Here is a 17,122-nt window from a genome sequence, read left to right as displayed (position 1 = left end):
CAGCCACTAACGCTTCATTTAGACCCGAACAAAACGAAGAGTGCCCACTTGTGAACTTAACTCTGTATTGAACTTTTATTGTTGTTTGTTTTACGTTAGCAGAATAAACCGGAAAATCCTGTAAATCGCATAAATGTTTGTGTTTATTGGGAAAGTCTTGGAACTGCTGCTCAGAATGGAATGTCAGCAGCAGGTTCCACGAGTTTTTCTGCCACTGTGTGTTTCATTTAGTGAATAAATCACCTGACACATCCTGTGCTCTCAATTTACATTTCCATTGATTTATTTGGCGCACGCTTTTTCTCCAAAGAAAGCAGACCAAATGCAGACCAGTTTCGAAGCAATTGAATTTGTCCGACACCACCGGCGTAAATTCACATTTTTATACCGTAGCTTTCCAAAGAACGGAGAATTTTTTTCGTGTTCAGATACCAGTTATGTATCATTTCCCAAGTACAGTACCCAGATCAAAGACAATGATGGCGGATTGGGATCTGAACCAAGATCCTTCTGGTAAAGGGAACAGGCAGCTCAGAACAGCACACTACCTGCTGATTAACAACAACAGCAGCAATAATAAAAATAATAATAATAATAATAATAATAATAAAAATAATAATAGCAACTTTATTTTTGAGAGTAACGCTCGTTCGTTATGTCCATGATATGAACGGGAGGCTAGTTGGTGGGGGCTTTATTTATTGAAGACTGCTGACCTGCTCTGCTGCTGTTAAGCAATGTGTGAGCAGGTTTGAAGAGAGGGTGGTGGCAGAGGCAGCTTGTCACTCACTGACACGGAGAGCGTACGAGCTGCGGGCTCCGCTCTGCCAGTGCGACAGGGCCGGCCGGCTCCACAGGACCACGCGCCATCGGCGCAGCTGCTCCGCAACCACAGCCCTCAGGTAAAAAAAAAAAAAAAAAAAAAAAAAAGAAATAAAAGGGAACTCAATTCCGCAAATGTGGAACTTTAGTTCTCTGCTTTCCGCTGATATTCACATACATAGCCAAATAAACTGCATGGAATTCTTATTCATTTACGAATGAGCAATTAAGAATAACTAAATCATGTAGTGAACACTCGTGTAGTTAAGTCGTTGAGGGTCACTTGGACTTGTTTCTAAACTGCGCTGTTTCCCAACGAATTCTGTGTGGAAATAGAATTTAACTCTTCAATTTAGATGTGGTAACACGTTATTATAAAAGCTTATTTTTTAACCTCATTTCTCTTTTGTGTGTTGAAGTTTGAAGGGAAATGACTGACTAAGAATTTCTAAGACTGTCAGTCTGTTGGGATAAGAAGGTCCCGAATCGAATGCCCCCCTTGTTCCCTGTGGTAGTGTGTGTGTGTGTGTGTGTGTGTGTGTGTGAGAGAGAGACTGAGAACGACCAAAAAGAGACAGTGAGAGAGCGAGTCAGCCCCTCCTTATTAGAAGTTAACCCTAAAGTACTTTCTTTTCTTACAAAGTCAATGAATTTCAGTGCTGCTTCACACGAAGGAGAACTACAGCAGCCCTGGATTCTCCAGAAATGTTCAGAAATGGAAATCACAGCATTGTCCCAAGTGTTTGTCTCTTGGGCGTGTGGCTGTCTGAAAACACACACACTGAACACACACTGCATTAGTGCGTTAGCATGACTCGGGCCATAAACTGCTCTCGTACCGCTGCATTTTTACAGGCCGCCTGTGGCCGTGACTCACCTCTGTGCTATGCGTGTGGGTTCCGCTGCGGGACTATGGGCTCCGCAGCCACCCTCCACATCCCAGCACAGAGGAGCCGTACCTCAGACAGGTGGTGACAAAAGCTTAAGGCTTTCGGTAGACCCAACAGCACACGTGACGCTTGTTCAGCCTAACCGTATCGGCACAGCGGGTAGCCCATACGGGTTTCAGTGGGCGTTGGGTCCCGTGCCCCGCCATCACAAGCCGCAGATTTACACTTGAAGCAGGAGCTGCAGAGAAGTGTGAGCTATGGATGGAAGCCAAGGTCATTCAGGATTACCCCCACACACACACACACACACACACACACACACACACACACACACACACACACACACACACACACACCACACATGCTCGTATTGGTACAAATCCCGACGACATTTCTCCCTCTCTCCCCTTTTCAAGCCGGTGTTCCGTGGTACCATGTCCAGCACAGTACCGCGGTGGTTCAGCACCCTGTCCCTGAGCATGAAGCAGCTGGGCCGCCTGCCCTGGCTTCTGGACGCCCTCCCTTCCCTGCCGGCTCCGCGAGGAACCGTCGGGGCATCAGAGGTCCCCAGCCTGTTCCGCGAACCTTACATCCTCTCAGGATACCGGCCAGTGGGGCAGGACTGGCGCTGCTACATCCTGAGCCTTTTCCAGAGGCATAACGAGTTGCTCAACGTTTGGACCCACTTGCTGACCGTGCCAGTTGTGCTGCTGCGCTGCGGGGCCTTTGTGGGGGCCCAGGGCCTGACTCTGGAGGCCCCCAGCCTGCCGCTGCTGCTCTACATGCTGTCTGCTCTAACCTACCTGAGCTTCAGCACGGCCGCCCACCTGCTGCAGTCACACTCGGAGTTGGCGCACTACTCGCTCTTCTTCCTGGACTACGTGGGTGTCGGCGTCTACCAGTACGGCTGCGCCCTGGCGCACTATTTTTACGGCTCGGAGGCAGCGTGGCGGGAGAGCACGGTGGGGACATTGTACCTACCCGGGGCTGCCCTCCTTGCCTGGCTGTCATGCGCTGGCTGCTGTTTCGCCAAGGTTCGCTACCGCCGGCCGTACCCGCTTCTGCGGAAGGTCTACCAGCTGGTCCCCACCGGCCTGGCCTACGTGCTGGTCATCAGCCCCATAGCGCATCGGCTTGTGGTCGGTTCCTGGCACGACTCGACACTGACCCGCCACGCTCTGCAGGTGCTTTTCTTCCTGACGGCCGCTATCTTCTTTTCCTGCCCCCTGCCGGAGCGTCTTTTCCCAGGCTGTTGTGACATTGTGGGCCATGCCCACCAGATCTTCCACATCTTCCTGGCACTCTGCACACTCTGCCAGCTGGAGGCTCTGCTGGAGGATTTCCTGGCTCAGCGGCACAGCATGCTACAAGTGCACAGGGAGGGCCATCTCCTCCTGGCCTGCGCCTCCTTCCCCATCCTGGTTTTCTGTTGTGCGGTGACCGCAGGTGCCATGTGCAGCAGCGTGCAAAAGCAGCTGAGACTGAAACATGAATGAGGTACACAGCGATATAAGGCTGATGTCATTCAGACACAACAAAACATACATTTTAGTATCAAAATCCTTCCTTACATATATGTATTTAACATGAAATGACACACTGAGATTATGTAAATAATGTTTTCTTTTGTGCAAAAATCATGTAGGGGACTATGGTTTACCATCTGCAATTGATTATTTTTGAACATGTCAGCCATGGAGTGGTTGTCCTGAAAGATTTAGGTCCAGAGGAAAGCATCGATTCTTACGAATGGGGTTCACAGCATGTTTCTGGACAGCTGAATGATTGTGGCTGTTCTTTATTACATGTGCCTTTTTGTAAAGAGAACTAACTGATTGTTTCAGACTATTGTAACTTTTGCGGTGCGACTTTTGCCACATAAATATTCAGGAAAAGATATTAGCAAAAGGTCTCTAAAGTGTATTCTTTGACTGAAAAGGTATTATGTCCTTCCCAGGTGGAGGGAATGTGTCATAGAGAATAGTTTGGCTTAAATACTGGCTAAAACAAAAATGCACAGACTCCTGTACACTGTGTTTAGAACATGACTGTGCTGTGTTTCTGTGGGCAGTAACAAACTGTTTTCCTTTTTTAAATAAATGAATGTAAGTTCTTAAGATGTAATGATGTCTCATTTCTTTTACTTAATTGTTTTAAGTTAAAGCCATTATTACATTTGTGAATTGGATTAAAATAAGGTATGAGATTATGCGTGAAATTATTCTACATTTGGAGTGTTACAGTTGTTTAAATCTGTAGCTTCACTTGGAAATCTTTGTGTGTTTATTTTCTCTAAAAAACAGAGAAAAGATAGATTCAGGAAGTTGAATACAGAATTGTACTATACTGTATACTTACTGTATACTTACTGGCCTATTATGCATACATATTCACCTACATATTTTTTTAATTATATTCTTCCTACTGTAGTAGTGTACAGTTTTTTTTCTGTGTGAAACTGTTAAGAGATATTGATATTGCGATATCTACTTGGATTGTTGGACAAGTGGATATTACATTTAGAATTTCTTTTAAAATAAATTGTTGATTAAGATGATTGAAAATTTGCATTGTAGTATTTCCCTAGGGTTAAAGAGAGCCTTAAACTAAGACAGTATGTTACCACAAAAACGTACAGTAGTAAGAAACTAAGGAATTTGACCATTATAATGAATAACTTTCTGGTGAGAGCTACTGAACATTCTAATCCCAATCATCCTCAGTCTTGGTTGAGGTTCAAGCCTTATTTTGCAGTAGAACAAAAGTAGTGTTGTGACTTGTTTGAGTAATACTTTCCTTGTGAGAAGCGATCTTATGGGTTCAGCCAATAGATGCTAAGAAAAAAGATTTTGGCAGACTGAACATGACGTTATAGAATTTCTTGTAACAGAAAGATATTCTGTGTTGCTCTTCACACCTAAATGAAGTCTTTTAAGTGTTGCAAATAAGTAAAGAAAAAGATGAGTTCATTAGAAATAAAGGCGGAATAGAGACTCAACAATGCCATCTAAAATGATATGAAAAATTAGCGTGTTGTATTAGTGCCGTACTCCACCCCAAGACTCAAGTTGCATTTTGTGAAGGCACTTTAACCCTGAAACATGACATGTTTGCAATTTTACTGGCTAATTAATTAATAGATATTAATTAACATTCATTATATTAATTAATAATTAATTATATAATTATATATGCAGCTACTTGCGTGATGAACGTCGGTGCATATGGTGAAGGAAACTAACTGTCCTTAAGAGTAACACACCTGCAGCTACTGTATGTCTCTTTCTTCTAAGGTAATGCACAAATTGTATTTCCTATGACATGTACGTCGCTCTGGAGAAAAGCATCTGCTAAATTAATAAATGTAAATATATATATAAATTTTATATAATATAATTTTATAATTTTCCCCCTTAAAATCCCCATGAATCATACATGGTATTATTATTTTTTTAATTATGTGCTGTAATATAGAGATGTTACATTAAATTTACTATTATTCAAACAGGTGCAGTTTAGCTGCTCTTCAAACACAATAAATGAAGAATGCCAGCTCTCTGCAGCATGAGTGCTCGAGCCCTAGAGAGCAGTGTTTCTGCACTTCTGGCCAAAGAAACCTAGAGGATAAAACATTTGCTGAGCTGTTACTTAAAAACTTCACACTCCTCTAAAAATCTAAATAGCAACTGTTCTACTGTTTCTTTAACAAAGATAATTCTCTATTTAAAATCAGCAGAAAGTGTTGGTTGTTTCTTTTTATTTGTCATTAATCCTAAATAATTCCCTTAAATAAATTAATTAATTTCTTTCATTAATTTATTTATAATAATTTGAATTTATTAATTCATGGGATGCTTCAGACACAAAATTAAATGTGAATACAACGAGCGCTGCAATTTCTAAGTATGTGAGGATGATTAAATGCACAAGATTATAAGATACAAAAAAAAATTACTAGGAAGGTGATTAGGAATTGTTGATATTCGGATAAAGTTTTATGCAGCTACTTGTGTGATGAACATTGGTTCATATGGTGAAGGAAACAAACTGTACTTAAGAATTATATGTCTGAAACTATGCCTCTCTTTCTATTAATGTAATGAACACATTGTAATGTCTATGAGATGTGCATCGCTTTGGTGAAAAGCGTCTGCTAAATGAATAAATGGAAATGTATGTAAATGTTAGATTATATGCACATTGTGACAAATCTTGACAGTTGTGATGGTTCATAGGTTCTGTTGCATTAGTGATAAATAAGAACTCTCAGCAAAGCGGTGCTCTAATGGGAAGAAATAATTGAATAAATGTAAATGTAGAATGTAAATGTATTTGATAATGCCTACTAAGGCACGGTGAGGCGATGATCATGGAATGTACCCTTGCAAGTTGTCTCCGGTCGAGTTTAACTAACCTTTTGGTTTAGATGAGGACACGGAACTCTGAGCCTCACTACAAGGCGAGGAGCCACAGCTAATTGAGCGGAGACAACGTCTGCGGTTGGGTAAGAAGGGGGTGAAACGGTGTGGCAAACAAACACTTGTCGGTGCTTCGTGCATAACGTGTCATGTGTTCCATTCTTTGATGTTTCCTCTTTGGCTGCTTTTTTGGGCTGCGTGGGCTTTAAGGATTGACTTTCTCCACCGTGACACTACTCGTGGCATTCTGCTGAAACAGGTGTTCACAAAACAGACAACTCTTCGCTGAAGCTCCTCAGGGGAAGAAAAAAAAAAAAAAAAAAACATCTCACTGCAGACCAGTCAGGTGAGCGGCAACAGACTAACTGTAACATACAAAACACGAGACATATTTGTGTGTGTAGAGGGAATGAGGAAGTGCATCAGGCCACAGGTTTCTCATTTTTTGGTGACACTCCAAGGCTACTCTTCAGGCAAAAGCAAAGCAGGAGCAAACAAGGACTAAAGGAGGGAAACGGGGCAACAGGACCACGCTAACATCACCTCTGTGAGGGCAGAGATCAGCGACGGGCAGCCAGATCCCCCCCCCCAGGACACACAGTGAGTACAGATGTTTCGAACATGTCACTTGCAAGGGCCCAGAGCACTTCTGAAGTAGTCTCTGCCTCTTCTAAGAAAAAAAACTGTATTTAAATGACTTTTTCTATTACTATTATAGGGGTGCGGTGGCGCAGTGGGTTGGACCGCAGTCCTGCTCTCCGGTGGGTCTGGGGTTCAAGTCCCGCTTGGGGTGCCTTGCGGCGGACTGGCGTCCTGTCCTGGGTGTGTCCCCTTCCCCCTCTGGCCTTACGCCCTGTGTTGCCGGGTTAGGCTCCGGTTCCCCGTGACCCCGTAAGGGACAAGCAGTTCTGAAAATGTGTGTGTGTGTATTAATATTATAAATAGGTTGATTATTCCCATGTATTTGTATTGTTGTCCGCATGTTGTCATAAATGTCACTCTGCATGTCACTGTTAAATAATTAAATGATGTAAAAATATTTAAACGCAAGCACTCAGTTGTTCAGTATTCATAGCAATCACTGGTACAGATTAGTAGATTTATAACAGCAAAAAATATGCTATTTCAGAGTAAATGATGACGATATAGCTGAGTGTTGTAATACTACTTATAGTAATGGAAAAAAATTTAAGTCCCCCTTAAATTTTACTTTATTTTGTTTTTGGTGGTACCCAACAGTCCTGCCATGTCACACTGGGTAAATCTTTTTTCTTGTAGCTTAATAAAATAATAACAACAATGTATTCCCTCTGGGCACAGTGGTGCAGTGGGTTGGACCAGGGTCCTGCTCTCTGGTGGGTCTGGGGTTCAAGTCCCGCTTGGGGTGCCTTGTGGTGGACTGGTGTCCTGTCCAGGGTGTGTCCCCTCCCCCTCCATCCTAATGCCCTGAGTTGCTGGGTTAGGCTCCGGCTCCCCGCAACCCCATATGGGACAATCGGTTCGGAAAGTGTGTGTGTATTCCTTCTGTTACGTTGTTTAGACATTGTGTTATTTAGACAAACACCTTTGTTTATGTTCATGTACATGCAATGTTACATAATAGAAATTACAGCAATTTAAACCCTTATGTACAGTAGGGACAGGGGTGCGGTGGCGCAGTGGGTTGGACCACAGTCCTGTTCTCCGGTGGGTCTGGGGTTCAAGTCCCGCTTGGGGTGCCTTGCGGCGGACTGGCGTCCCGTCCTGGGTGTGTCCCCTTCCCCCTCTGGCCTTACGCCCTGTGTTGCCGGGTAGGCTCCGGTTCCCCGTGACCCCGTATGGGACAAGCGGTTCTGAAAATGTGTGTGTGTGTGTGTGTGTGTGTACAGTAGGGTATCACTGTATCATTCAGCGTAAGTGTCTTGATCCAGTGTTCCACAGCAGGAGTGGGGAATCAAATGCTGGACTTTCAGTGTGGAAAGAAGCAAACTAGGTTTACTTAAGAATCACATGTCCGCAACTATGTCTCTCTTTCTGCTAATGTAATGCACAAATTGTATTTTCTCTGAGATGTTCGTTGCTTTGGAGAATAAATAAATAAATAAATAAATAAATAAATAAATAAATGTAAACGTAAAACAACGGCCCAAAACGTTACGTTACCTATTTCCTCTACCTACCGCTACCAACAATAACATAGCGGAGCCTACGTAACCAACAGAGAAATAAAATCTGAGGCAACAGCTGAACTCAGACATTCAATTCTATCAACATAAAATACAAACACATGCCGTAACGCTACATTCACATTCGTTGTCAGTTTATGTATGAATCCGAACCATAAAGTTTCCTTCTACTGTATTCTGCCTGTGACAAAGGATTTTGTCTGGGAGTCAGCTGTGAAAGTCATGCCATATTCCATAAATGCAATGCTGCTTATTGCCAATGTCAGCTATATGGCTTCTATTAATCTTGTACATTTGTTTTCATTCGCAGCCAGCTCTTCTTTTAGCTGCAGTCTTTCCTGTTAGAAAATTTGCATGTCATTGCCTGAGGGCACCTCAACCTCGCAGAACACCAGGAATGAAAGGCTGTTGGAGCTACAAGTTACTGACACCCGAACCCATACATCAAACAACCGTTCAATTCGTGTGTGCCCGAATTGTGTTTATGTTTTGAAAAATCTCAGTGTACTGAATATTGGCTCAACGAAGAGTGTGCGAAAGTTGATGTAATGAAGGTACTTCACAATATGAACATTCAGTGAGGTTTCAAGGGGAAAGTGAAAGTACAAGCCACTACCATCGCAAGCATTTGAGATTTATTAAAGCTGCTAGAGGTTTAAACTAGATTGTTTCAGTTTTTGTATATTGCACCAAACTGGAATTCACACGTGCAGGTGTTCAAGATGACCCTTAAAGGACTGCTCCTAAGTTCTTCTGCAATCTTGGCCCCTTCTGTGTCGTGTTCAAAATAACCACAAGTGGACACTTAACTACATCTCCGAATGAAGGGTCAGTGAAATTTTTAAATAACAAACATAGAAATAGGATATCTATTTGCTATATACAAGGGGGAGTGGTGGTGCAGTGGGTTGGACCGGGTCCTGCTCTCTGGTGGGTCTGGGGTTCAAGTCCCGCTTGGGGTGCCTTGCGATGGACTGGCGTCCCGTCCTGGGTGTGTCCCCTCCCCCTCCAGCCTTGCGCCCTGAGTTGCCGGGTTAGGCTCTGGCTCCCCATGACCCCGTATGGGACAAGCGGTTCAGAAAGTGTGTGTGTGTGTGTGTGTGTGTGTGTGTGTGTGTGTATTTGCTATATACTACCACTGGAAGTTTCCACTTCTTCTGCTGAGTCTTCAGGCAAAACTATGTGCAGGTGGGAAAGCTACAGCTAAACCCCTGGGGGAATTCTGGAGGGTTGCTAATGGAGATTTAGGTAAATGCAAGGATTTCATTGAGTCTCTTTAGGTGAGGCACAGTAGACCATTTCCCCTCTGGAATACGAACACATAATCACACACACACACACAGTCTGAAACCGCATGTCCCGAGCAGGGTCATGGCGAACCGGAGCCTAACCCAGCAACACAGTAGACAAGGTTGGAGGGGGAGGGGACACAACCCAGGACAGGAAGCCAGTCCGTCGCAAGGCACCCCAAGCGGGACTCGAACCACAGACCCGCCAGACAGCGGGACCTGGCCAAACCTGTTGCGCTACCGCACCCCCATAAACATAACAATTAAGTCACAAATCTGGTTTTTCAATAAGCGCAACACCAGCTACTGTAAAGTGTGTGCCCTCTGTAGCTTTTCTTGTGGTTGCAACAGGTTTCACCAATAAGATCTTTGATAACATCAAAAACGCTGTCAGCCTAAAACATCTGCTCAAGCCACCTTACTGGTATATACATAAGCTGTGCGCTCCTCATTGAAACAAAAGACTGCTGTCATGTCCAGCAAGCCATGATGCCGCCCACAAGGGAGTAGCTTCACCACTGTTGCGGTTGAAAAGATGTTTTTTCCCCCCTCTGACGTAGCCCCTTTCTGCCTTGATGCCCACAAAAAGACACACCTTCTCTGCAACGGGAAGTTAGCTGTTACAACTAGGCCAAGTGAGACACAGCTGGCCTTTTGCCCTGTCTCTGCTGAGGAGCAGCTTCAGTGAGCCCCAGGGTGAAAGGAAGGTGAGTACTAGACAGGAACCATTTCCCTGGCTTTACATGGAAACGTGGGGACAGCAAGAATTGGCCTGTCCTCTGTTTCACGTGAGCCATGAACTCGGCACCTCGTCTACACGTTAAAGAGGGTTTCCGACTTGCCGTGGGCAACAATCAAAGTCTCTGTTTATTTACTTGCGTGTACATGTGTGTTTGTAGGTTCACAATGTTTCTCAGCAATTGTAACGAATGAGTACTAATCTGCATTAAACCCCTATCTGAAGTGGAAAAATATACTGTTGTATCTGTACAGCTGTGTTATAGTTTCAGCACATGGCTTAAAATGCATCTCATTCTATCTGGTATTGTGGATGTAAGAGGCCAGGACTGATTCTCTAACCCTGTATTACAGTTTCGGAACCTTCTGTTGTTACCTGCAGGGTGAGCAGGTTGCCATGGCTCCCTTGGCAGCTGGGATTTTAGGCTCGGCACCCGAGGCCCTCCTTCCAGGGGTCACGCTGATGACCGTGCTTTTCATCCTTGTCCTCTTCATCATGCTCCTCGCTCTCTGCTCCAGCTGCAAGAGGTTTGTCACCAGTTTCCGTCAAGGGCTTCGGGTGTAAAAGGCGACACCGGCTTCAGGCGCTGCAGGCGACCCAGTCGATCTCAGACTGACAGAAACGCTGCAGTATCACTTTGCAAATAGACAGTGCATGCAATGTCTGGTTATGGAAAGTAGGTAGTCAATTTCCCAATTCGTATTGTGGTAAAAGTAGAGTGAAAACACTGTTAAGGGCACTTTAGTTTGCGTTTAGTAGACTATAAGGTCACTTTAGAAGTTTATAGGCAACACACCATTGTCCAAGATTTCAATTTCAACATGCAGTTACAGAGCTCTTGAACACAGGCACAGGGCAGAGGAACAAATACATCAGACAAGGAAACAAAGAAGACAGTTGACTACACACTGGCGTAATACATTATCAATGCCTTTATAAAGCTATGAGTATATCTTCTGGCCACGGAAGAAAGGAACAAAAAACACCCAACTGAAAGTCGAAGGAGAAAAAAAACCTCTGGGGGTCCAAGTGCCACTGGCCACCCACCCCTCCTGGACATTCTAGATTAAATAGGACTACTAAGTCAGTTTATAGGTAACAATGGCATTGTTGCTGTATGGTAGCTTGATTTCCCAGTTCGGCAAGGTACGTCTCGTAGATCAGCAGTAACACTGAGATAGAGATACCTGTGAGCAGGTAAAGCATAGGTGCTCTGTGCCTCATGCCCCCCGGCCTATTTTACGCACAGGATGCCTGTGCCAGATACCTGTCACGCATTCCAGGAAAGAGTGGAACGAGTTTATCAGCTTCAGAGCATGTTTAGGAATGAGGTGCAGTCAAAACCAAGCCAATTTACAGACAGGATTAATTTAAGAAATGCAAGCAGTTTTTTTCACCCGATATTAAACGTGAAACTCGCTTGTTTGTCTGTATCTCAACCAGTTACTCATTACAGTTGGTCCCTGATTTACAACGGTTCAACTTGCGGTTTTTTCGACTTTACGATGGTGAGCTGGCAATAGACATTCAGTAGAAACCATACTTCAAATTTTGGATTTTGATTTTTTTTCTCTGGGCAAGCGATATGCGGAGCGTCACTCTCTTGCGATGCTGGGCAGCAATCCGCATCTCCCATTCTATTACGCAGAGGTGTGTATTAGGTATATTAAATGCATTTTTGACTTAGGACATTTTCGACTTATGATGGGTTTCAGGGAATGTAAACCCATCGTAAATCAGGGCCCCTTATATCATAATGAAAGCTTAATAATACAAATCTCCAATGAAGTAATTTTAAAAACTGTTGTAATGCTCTTTTTTATTTAATTTTCAAAAAGCACTGCTCTTATCTTATGAAATACATAGCTTGAAACATTGAACATCATGGACAACATATACAACAGATCATCACCATTTTGGCCACTTCAGTTTGCGATCCTGTTGCTATCCAAACAATCAACAAAAGCATAATGATACATACCATGGTTTATCGGAGTATGTTCTGTAAAAGTCTTGGATGTAGCTGTAAGAAGTGTTATATTTATATTAACTTCAAGCCATATTAAAATTTAAAATAATTTTAAATGAAAAATTAATTAAAAATTTCAAAAATTCCTTTTTAATGCCAAGTGTTGATCAATTAATTCCACGAAAGCATGTTCCTCATCTTGTTATTGATGGCCTATAACCATAAACACCAAATACAAGCAGTAAACACAATGGAACGGAATGACTCTAGTCTCGCACTCGTGCTCTGTTTCGGAGCGACTGACTGCTAACTAATGTCTAAATGCAGAAACCCTAGTGAAATAAGCTCTGTAACAAATGTCTGAAAATAGACAAGGGAAGAGGATACAGTTCAAAAATAAATGAATAAACTGAAACGTGTACATAAAACGTCACCTCTACAGTGTATCCTGCCTCACACACAATGTTTTGACTACATAGGACATTTTGAGACCCTGCATTAGATGAGTTGATGATGAAAACAGAATAAAGAAACTCTTACAGAAAATGTTTAATTCGTTATAGCTTCATCTTAAGATAGATATGACCATGCTGTCACCTTGTGCAATTTCCTTTGGAGTTAATATTGTATGAATTAACAGTCTGCATCTTCCTAATTTAAGGTTAAAGAGTAAAGGGACAGTTATCTTTTTTTAAGTGAGAACGTTTCTGTTTCTCCCTTGCTTTTCCAGAAATTCCTTTGATCTTGAGGACAGCAAACCAGAAAACAACCCATCCTCCTTGCTTCACGTGGTAAATAAGATGTTAACCTAGTTAAACTCTCTAGCACACAATGCTTACTCATTCTGGGCAGAAATTGCACGAAAATACCAAAACAGGCAAGTTTTCGCCATCACCGAAAATCCAGCCATTATTGCAGGCATAGTCATGTAGGTCCTGTCGTACTGAATCATCTGTTTTCTACAAGTGGACCATTGTTTGCAAGAATGGGAACGACAACCAATATTCTATTGAGGTTAACGCTGAATTGAAACATACATCAGCAAACCAAGGCTACAAATCTCCGTTACTTCACTCCAAATGATGCATACGTACCCTCAATATACGTCTTTATTAGGTTACTTCAGTTTTCCCAAATGACAAAACCAACACCTTCTCTGTTCTCTCTTTTTGGTAAGCCTGAGGCATAACGGTGCATTTTACTTTGCATTTCCTAATTTAGCATCTCCTATTGTCTAATTCAACTTAAGACTGATTGTCTAAATGTAGCGTGAGTGTACACACAGTGGTGCCTCAACTTAAGAACAGGCCTGGGACTGGTATGTTGTTATTGAGTTTGTTCATCACTTTTACCACCAAGTTATAATCAATAGCTGGTAAATAATACAGATATCCTTCAGTTTCATTTCAGGTTAGGTTCTGTAAAAATCTTGGACAAAACTTGCCAACAAAAAATTGGTTTCAAGGCATTTTGTTTTTGTTAAATTCTGAGTTATTATATTAAAATGAAAACTAATTTTAAATGACTGGAAATAACAGTATCTTGTCTCCAAAAACTCCTGCTCGACAGGGGTTTGTGAACCAATTAATCCCACAATCATGTGCAACATTCATCATTTTCATTTGCTGTCACCGACATTCACAAGCTGTTAACACTGTTGAAATGTTAAATCACAGTAGTCCTATAGTCCTATTCTGTTGGGATGCTTTTTACTGACATATACTGCCTAACAACATAAATATACTGTAGGTCATGTTCATTACACCCTACACAGAAATCTTAGAGAAAATAGATAAGTAAAATCAATACAACTAAGAATAAACAGGTAAACTGGAAAGTGTTTGCATCTCCGAATATTCGTAACTTTAACATCCATGACATGAACAGAAGCCAGTGTATTACATTAGAGCTTTTCGTATATATTTTATTTCATAACACTACCAAGGCAGAGCATTTCAGAAGTCTGACTTTTCATTCATCTATTTAAAAGCTGAACAACAAAAAACAAGTTCAAAAGTCAAAGACAAAGAGGAACTAAATGTTAACGATACCGCTATCTCCACCGCCAGTTTTGCTCTGCTTGTGTCCTACAGATGAAGTTGGATAAAACCAAGGAAGGCAGAGACAACCCCAGTCATAGCTGGGTCACAATGGATGAAATAGGTAGGTAACACTGTTTGTTTATCACACATTAGCAAATATACAATGCTTTTACAATTTTTTTGCCAGGAACAAACCACAAAAATAAAACAAAAAAATACAGGAACATAAAGAACTAAGTGTATAATGTTATTGCTATTCATTCTGTTTTAATGTGTTACACAGCTTTTTCCTCATGATATTAGGCATGATGTACAGTGACTTTAGGTGAAATTGGGCAAGGTTTGGAACAAACTGAAATTTTTGCCCAGAAAAATACATGGAAAAAGTAATTTTATTATCTGGTTTTTTAACCTTTTTTCCATTTTCAAAAATTAATTACAGCTAGTCAACAAGGGATAAAAGAAAAGTTTGATACCTGATAAAAGCTGGGCAGACCTGAGTGGAACAGTTTCAGTGTACATTTATCCTATAAAATAGGAACAACCAACCAGCGTCAGCAACTGCTTGTCCTGAGCGGGTTCACAGCCAGCTGGAGCCTATCACAAAACACAGGGCGCAAGGCTGAAAGGGGAGGGGACACACCCAGGATGGGACGCCAGTCCATCACAAGGCACCCCAAGCAGGACTCAAACCCTGCACCCGCCACACAGCGGGAAGCTGCCAAACTCATCGCACCACCACACCCCCCTAAAATAAGACAATGAAAACGTCATATTTTTAATGCCTTCTCATCAATGCTTTGTTTCCTTCCATCTTTTCAGATGCCTTTCCTGCACCAGAAAACAGTATTGTACAAATGAACACCAACTCAGCACATGAACCATACCAACCATGGAGGAATCATACTGGCATTCTGAGACCTCAAGGCAAGGCTCCTCCTCTCACATCTAGAAAAAAATTGTGCATTATAAACCATGAAGATTTCTCAAACATGCTTCCAAGACAACGCTTGAGCTGCCATTTCTAAAAAAAAAGGATGCCTATGTGGTGTACTTAAAGTACAGAAATCTACAGGTTTCTTTGGCCACTGAGCAGTATTTCTGGCAAATTATCATTACCTCACTAAAACAAAGCTCACGGTTACAAAATAAGCATTTCAGTGTTATCATTTAAAACACTTGATAAGTATGAAAAGTGGGGCTCATAGATGGAGTTATGATTATGCATATAGATTCTTCTTTATATGGCTTAAGCGACATGAAGAATCAAACATATTTTTAAGAAAATGCTGCCATCTCCTGGGCAATAAACATTCCTTTCACAGGACAAGCAGTTCCTCCAGAATTTTATGGGCATCAAAGTTTGAATTCAGATATATACAGTTACATGTGTTTAGTTTTGGGCTAGTGATAGACATTTAACTTAGGTTTCAGCATCCAATCTTCTGTGCTCCTGCACAACTGTTAATGGCACCTTTAGAGATAAACATGTAGCGCTATTCCAAGAAGGAAAAACTCTAGGAATATTTCCAAATGCTATTGCCCGATTTGATGATTTTTCTTTTGTCCTCCAAGATTTGATGAGTTATTCTGCCCTCCATTACAGTGTATTCTTTTTAACATCTGCATTCTTTCTTACATTCTCACATTCCTCTACTTTGCTTCAGGTGAGACTCATGCTGGCATTCAGGAATTGTCGAACCCTAACACTCCAAGAGAATCCTCGGGTCCATTCATTGGAAACCTCAGGGTACAAAGAATCCCAATTGACCCAGTGGCCAGTATCCAACAGGTCCCAGCATCGGTGGTCAGTCCATTGAGGGATATGGATTCCATGCAGGAGTCAGGTCTTTCTCTGATGGCACTTGGCCATTCAGTTGCCTCTGCAGATAAATTCCAACTGAGTCAAGGCAGTGACAGTCTTCAAAACCCTACTGCCTCTTTGCAGCACTCACAAAGCGAGAACATCTACGAGGTTGCCACAGGAGACAGAGGACCAATCTCCATGATTTTGCCCTACGCTCACATGACCCAAGAGGATTTTGTGAACCCGGCATATCATACAGCAGAAGAACTGATGCAGCTTCAGAGCGACGTGACCCCTCCTAGTCACGTGTCCGACTCGCAAAATGGGAACGCTGTACCGCCCACTTTGCAGGAAGAGGAAGGCCACGAGTCAAGTGCCAAGCGGCTGAACGATGTATACGCAAAGGTCAGCAAGAAGAGCAGGAACCAGGAGCTGCCCCCTCCACCCTCTGTACCACCACCAGTGAATGAGGATCATGGTGAAGAATGGGAAGAAATCCCCATTCCACCATTACCACAGCAATACATCAGTCATAATGACTGTACCACTGCAGTGTAGCAGGTACACGATACGGGAAATTAGAGAAAAAATAAAAATATAAACACACACTGTCTGAAGCCACTTTTCCTGAAGTGAGCCGGAGCCTAGCCCGGTGGCGTGGGACCGGACGCACCCAGGACGGGACGCCAGCCTGCCGCAGGGTACACCAAGCAGGACTTGAACCCCAGACCCACCACAGAGCAGACCCCAGCCAAGTCCGCTGCACCACTGCACACCCCCTGACCAAAGAAATATAAAAGAGATATATCTAATTCATGTAAATGGTTGTACATTCTCGAATGTCCTTATGTATGTTATTTGTGTCGACATTACTTGTGAATTCCGGTTCATTTAAAATAACCCCATGATGTTGAACTTGGACCTTTCAGTTTGGTCTAGAGACATATTGTATGAAAAAAGAGCATTTTGTGTTTTGTTTAC

At 42.6% G+C, this 17,122-nt stretch overlaps 2 protein-coding genes across 8 annotated transcripts; both read left to right on the top strand.

The window, feature by feature from the left end:
- Positions 1 to 801: 801 nt before the first annotated feature.
- On the top strand, positions 802 to 3,445 carry paqr8 (progestin and adipoQ receptor family member VIII). Its single transcript, XM_029256686.1, has 2 exons — positions 802 to 902; positions 2,129 to 3,445. The coding sequence occupies exon 2, from the start codon at positions 2,147 to 2,149 to the stop codon at positions 3,206 to 3,208; it is 1,062 nt and encodes a 353-aa protein (XP_029112519.1). The 5' UTR covers positions 802 to 902; positions 2,129 to 2,146; the 3' UTR covers positions 3,209 to 3,445.
- Positions 3,446 to 6,167: 2,722 nt separating this feature from the next.
- LOC108924043 (uncharacterized) lies at positions 6,168 to 16,783 on the top strand. 7 transcript variants are annotated; one of them, XM_018735152.2, is made up of 9 exons: positions 6,168 to 6,216; positions 6,390 to 6,476; positions 6,592 to 6,730; positions 10,145 to 10,291; positions 10,705 to 10,850; positions 13,023 to 13,083; positions 14,386 to 14,455; positions 15,157 to 15,261; positions 16,002 to 16,783. In XM_018735152.2, the coding sequence occupies exons 5-9, from the start codon at positions 10,720 to 10,722 to the stop codon at positions 16,697 to 16,699; spliced, it is 1,065 nt and encodes a 354-aa protein (XP_018590668.2). In that variant the 5' UTR covers positions 6,168 to 6,216; positions 6,390 to 6,476; positions 6,592 to 6,730; positions 10,145 to 10,291; positions 10,705 to 10,719; the 3' UTR covers positions 16,700 to 16,783. The 7 variants fall into 7 exon arrangements, with proteins under 7 accessions (XP_018590668.2, XP_018590669.2, XP_018590667.2 ...); XM_018735153.2 differs by having other exon boundaries at positions 6,171 to 6,216; positions 6,341 to 6,476; positions 6,604 to 6,730; XM_018735151.2 differs by having other exon boundaries at positions 6,171 to 6,216; positions 6,341 to 6,476.
- The last annotated feature ends 339 nt before the right edge of the window (positions 16,784 to 17,122 follow it).

The sequence above is a fragment of the Scleropages formosus genome, chromosome 1 (assembly GCF_900964775.1).
Source record: "Scleropages formosus chromosome 1, fSclFor1.1, whole genome shotgun sequence".
In the NCBI taxonomy this organism is placed as follows: Eukaryota; Metazoa; Chordata; class Actinopteri; order Osteoglossiformes; family Osteoglossidae; genus Scleropages; species Scleropages formosus.
The sequence above is the reverse complement of the archived record's forward strand: the minus strand, read 5'-3'. Positions and strand labels throughout refer to the sequence as shown.

Bases quoted from the DNA above. Each gene is read 5' to 3' on its own strand.
- paqr8 (XM_029256686.1), top strand. From the start codon at position 2,147: ATGTCCAGCACAGTACCGCGGTGGTTCAGCACCCTGTCCCTGAGCATG.
- LOC108924043 (XM_018735152.2), top strand. From the start codon at position 10,720: ATGGCTCCCTTGGCAGCTGGGATTTTAGGCTCGGCACCCGAGGCCCTC. The intron at 13,084-14,385 runs GTAAATAAGATG...TGTGTCCTACAG, and splicing joins CATCCTCCTTGCTTCACGTG to ATGAAGTTGGATAAAACCAA. The intron at 15,262-16,001 runs GCAAGGCTCCTC...ACTTTGCTTCAG, and splicing joins TGGCATTCTGAGACCTCAAG to GTGAGACTCATGCTGGCATT.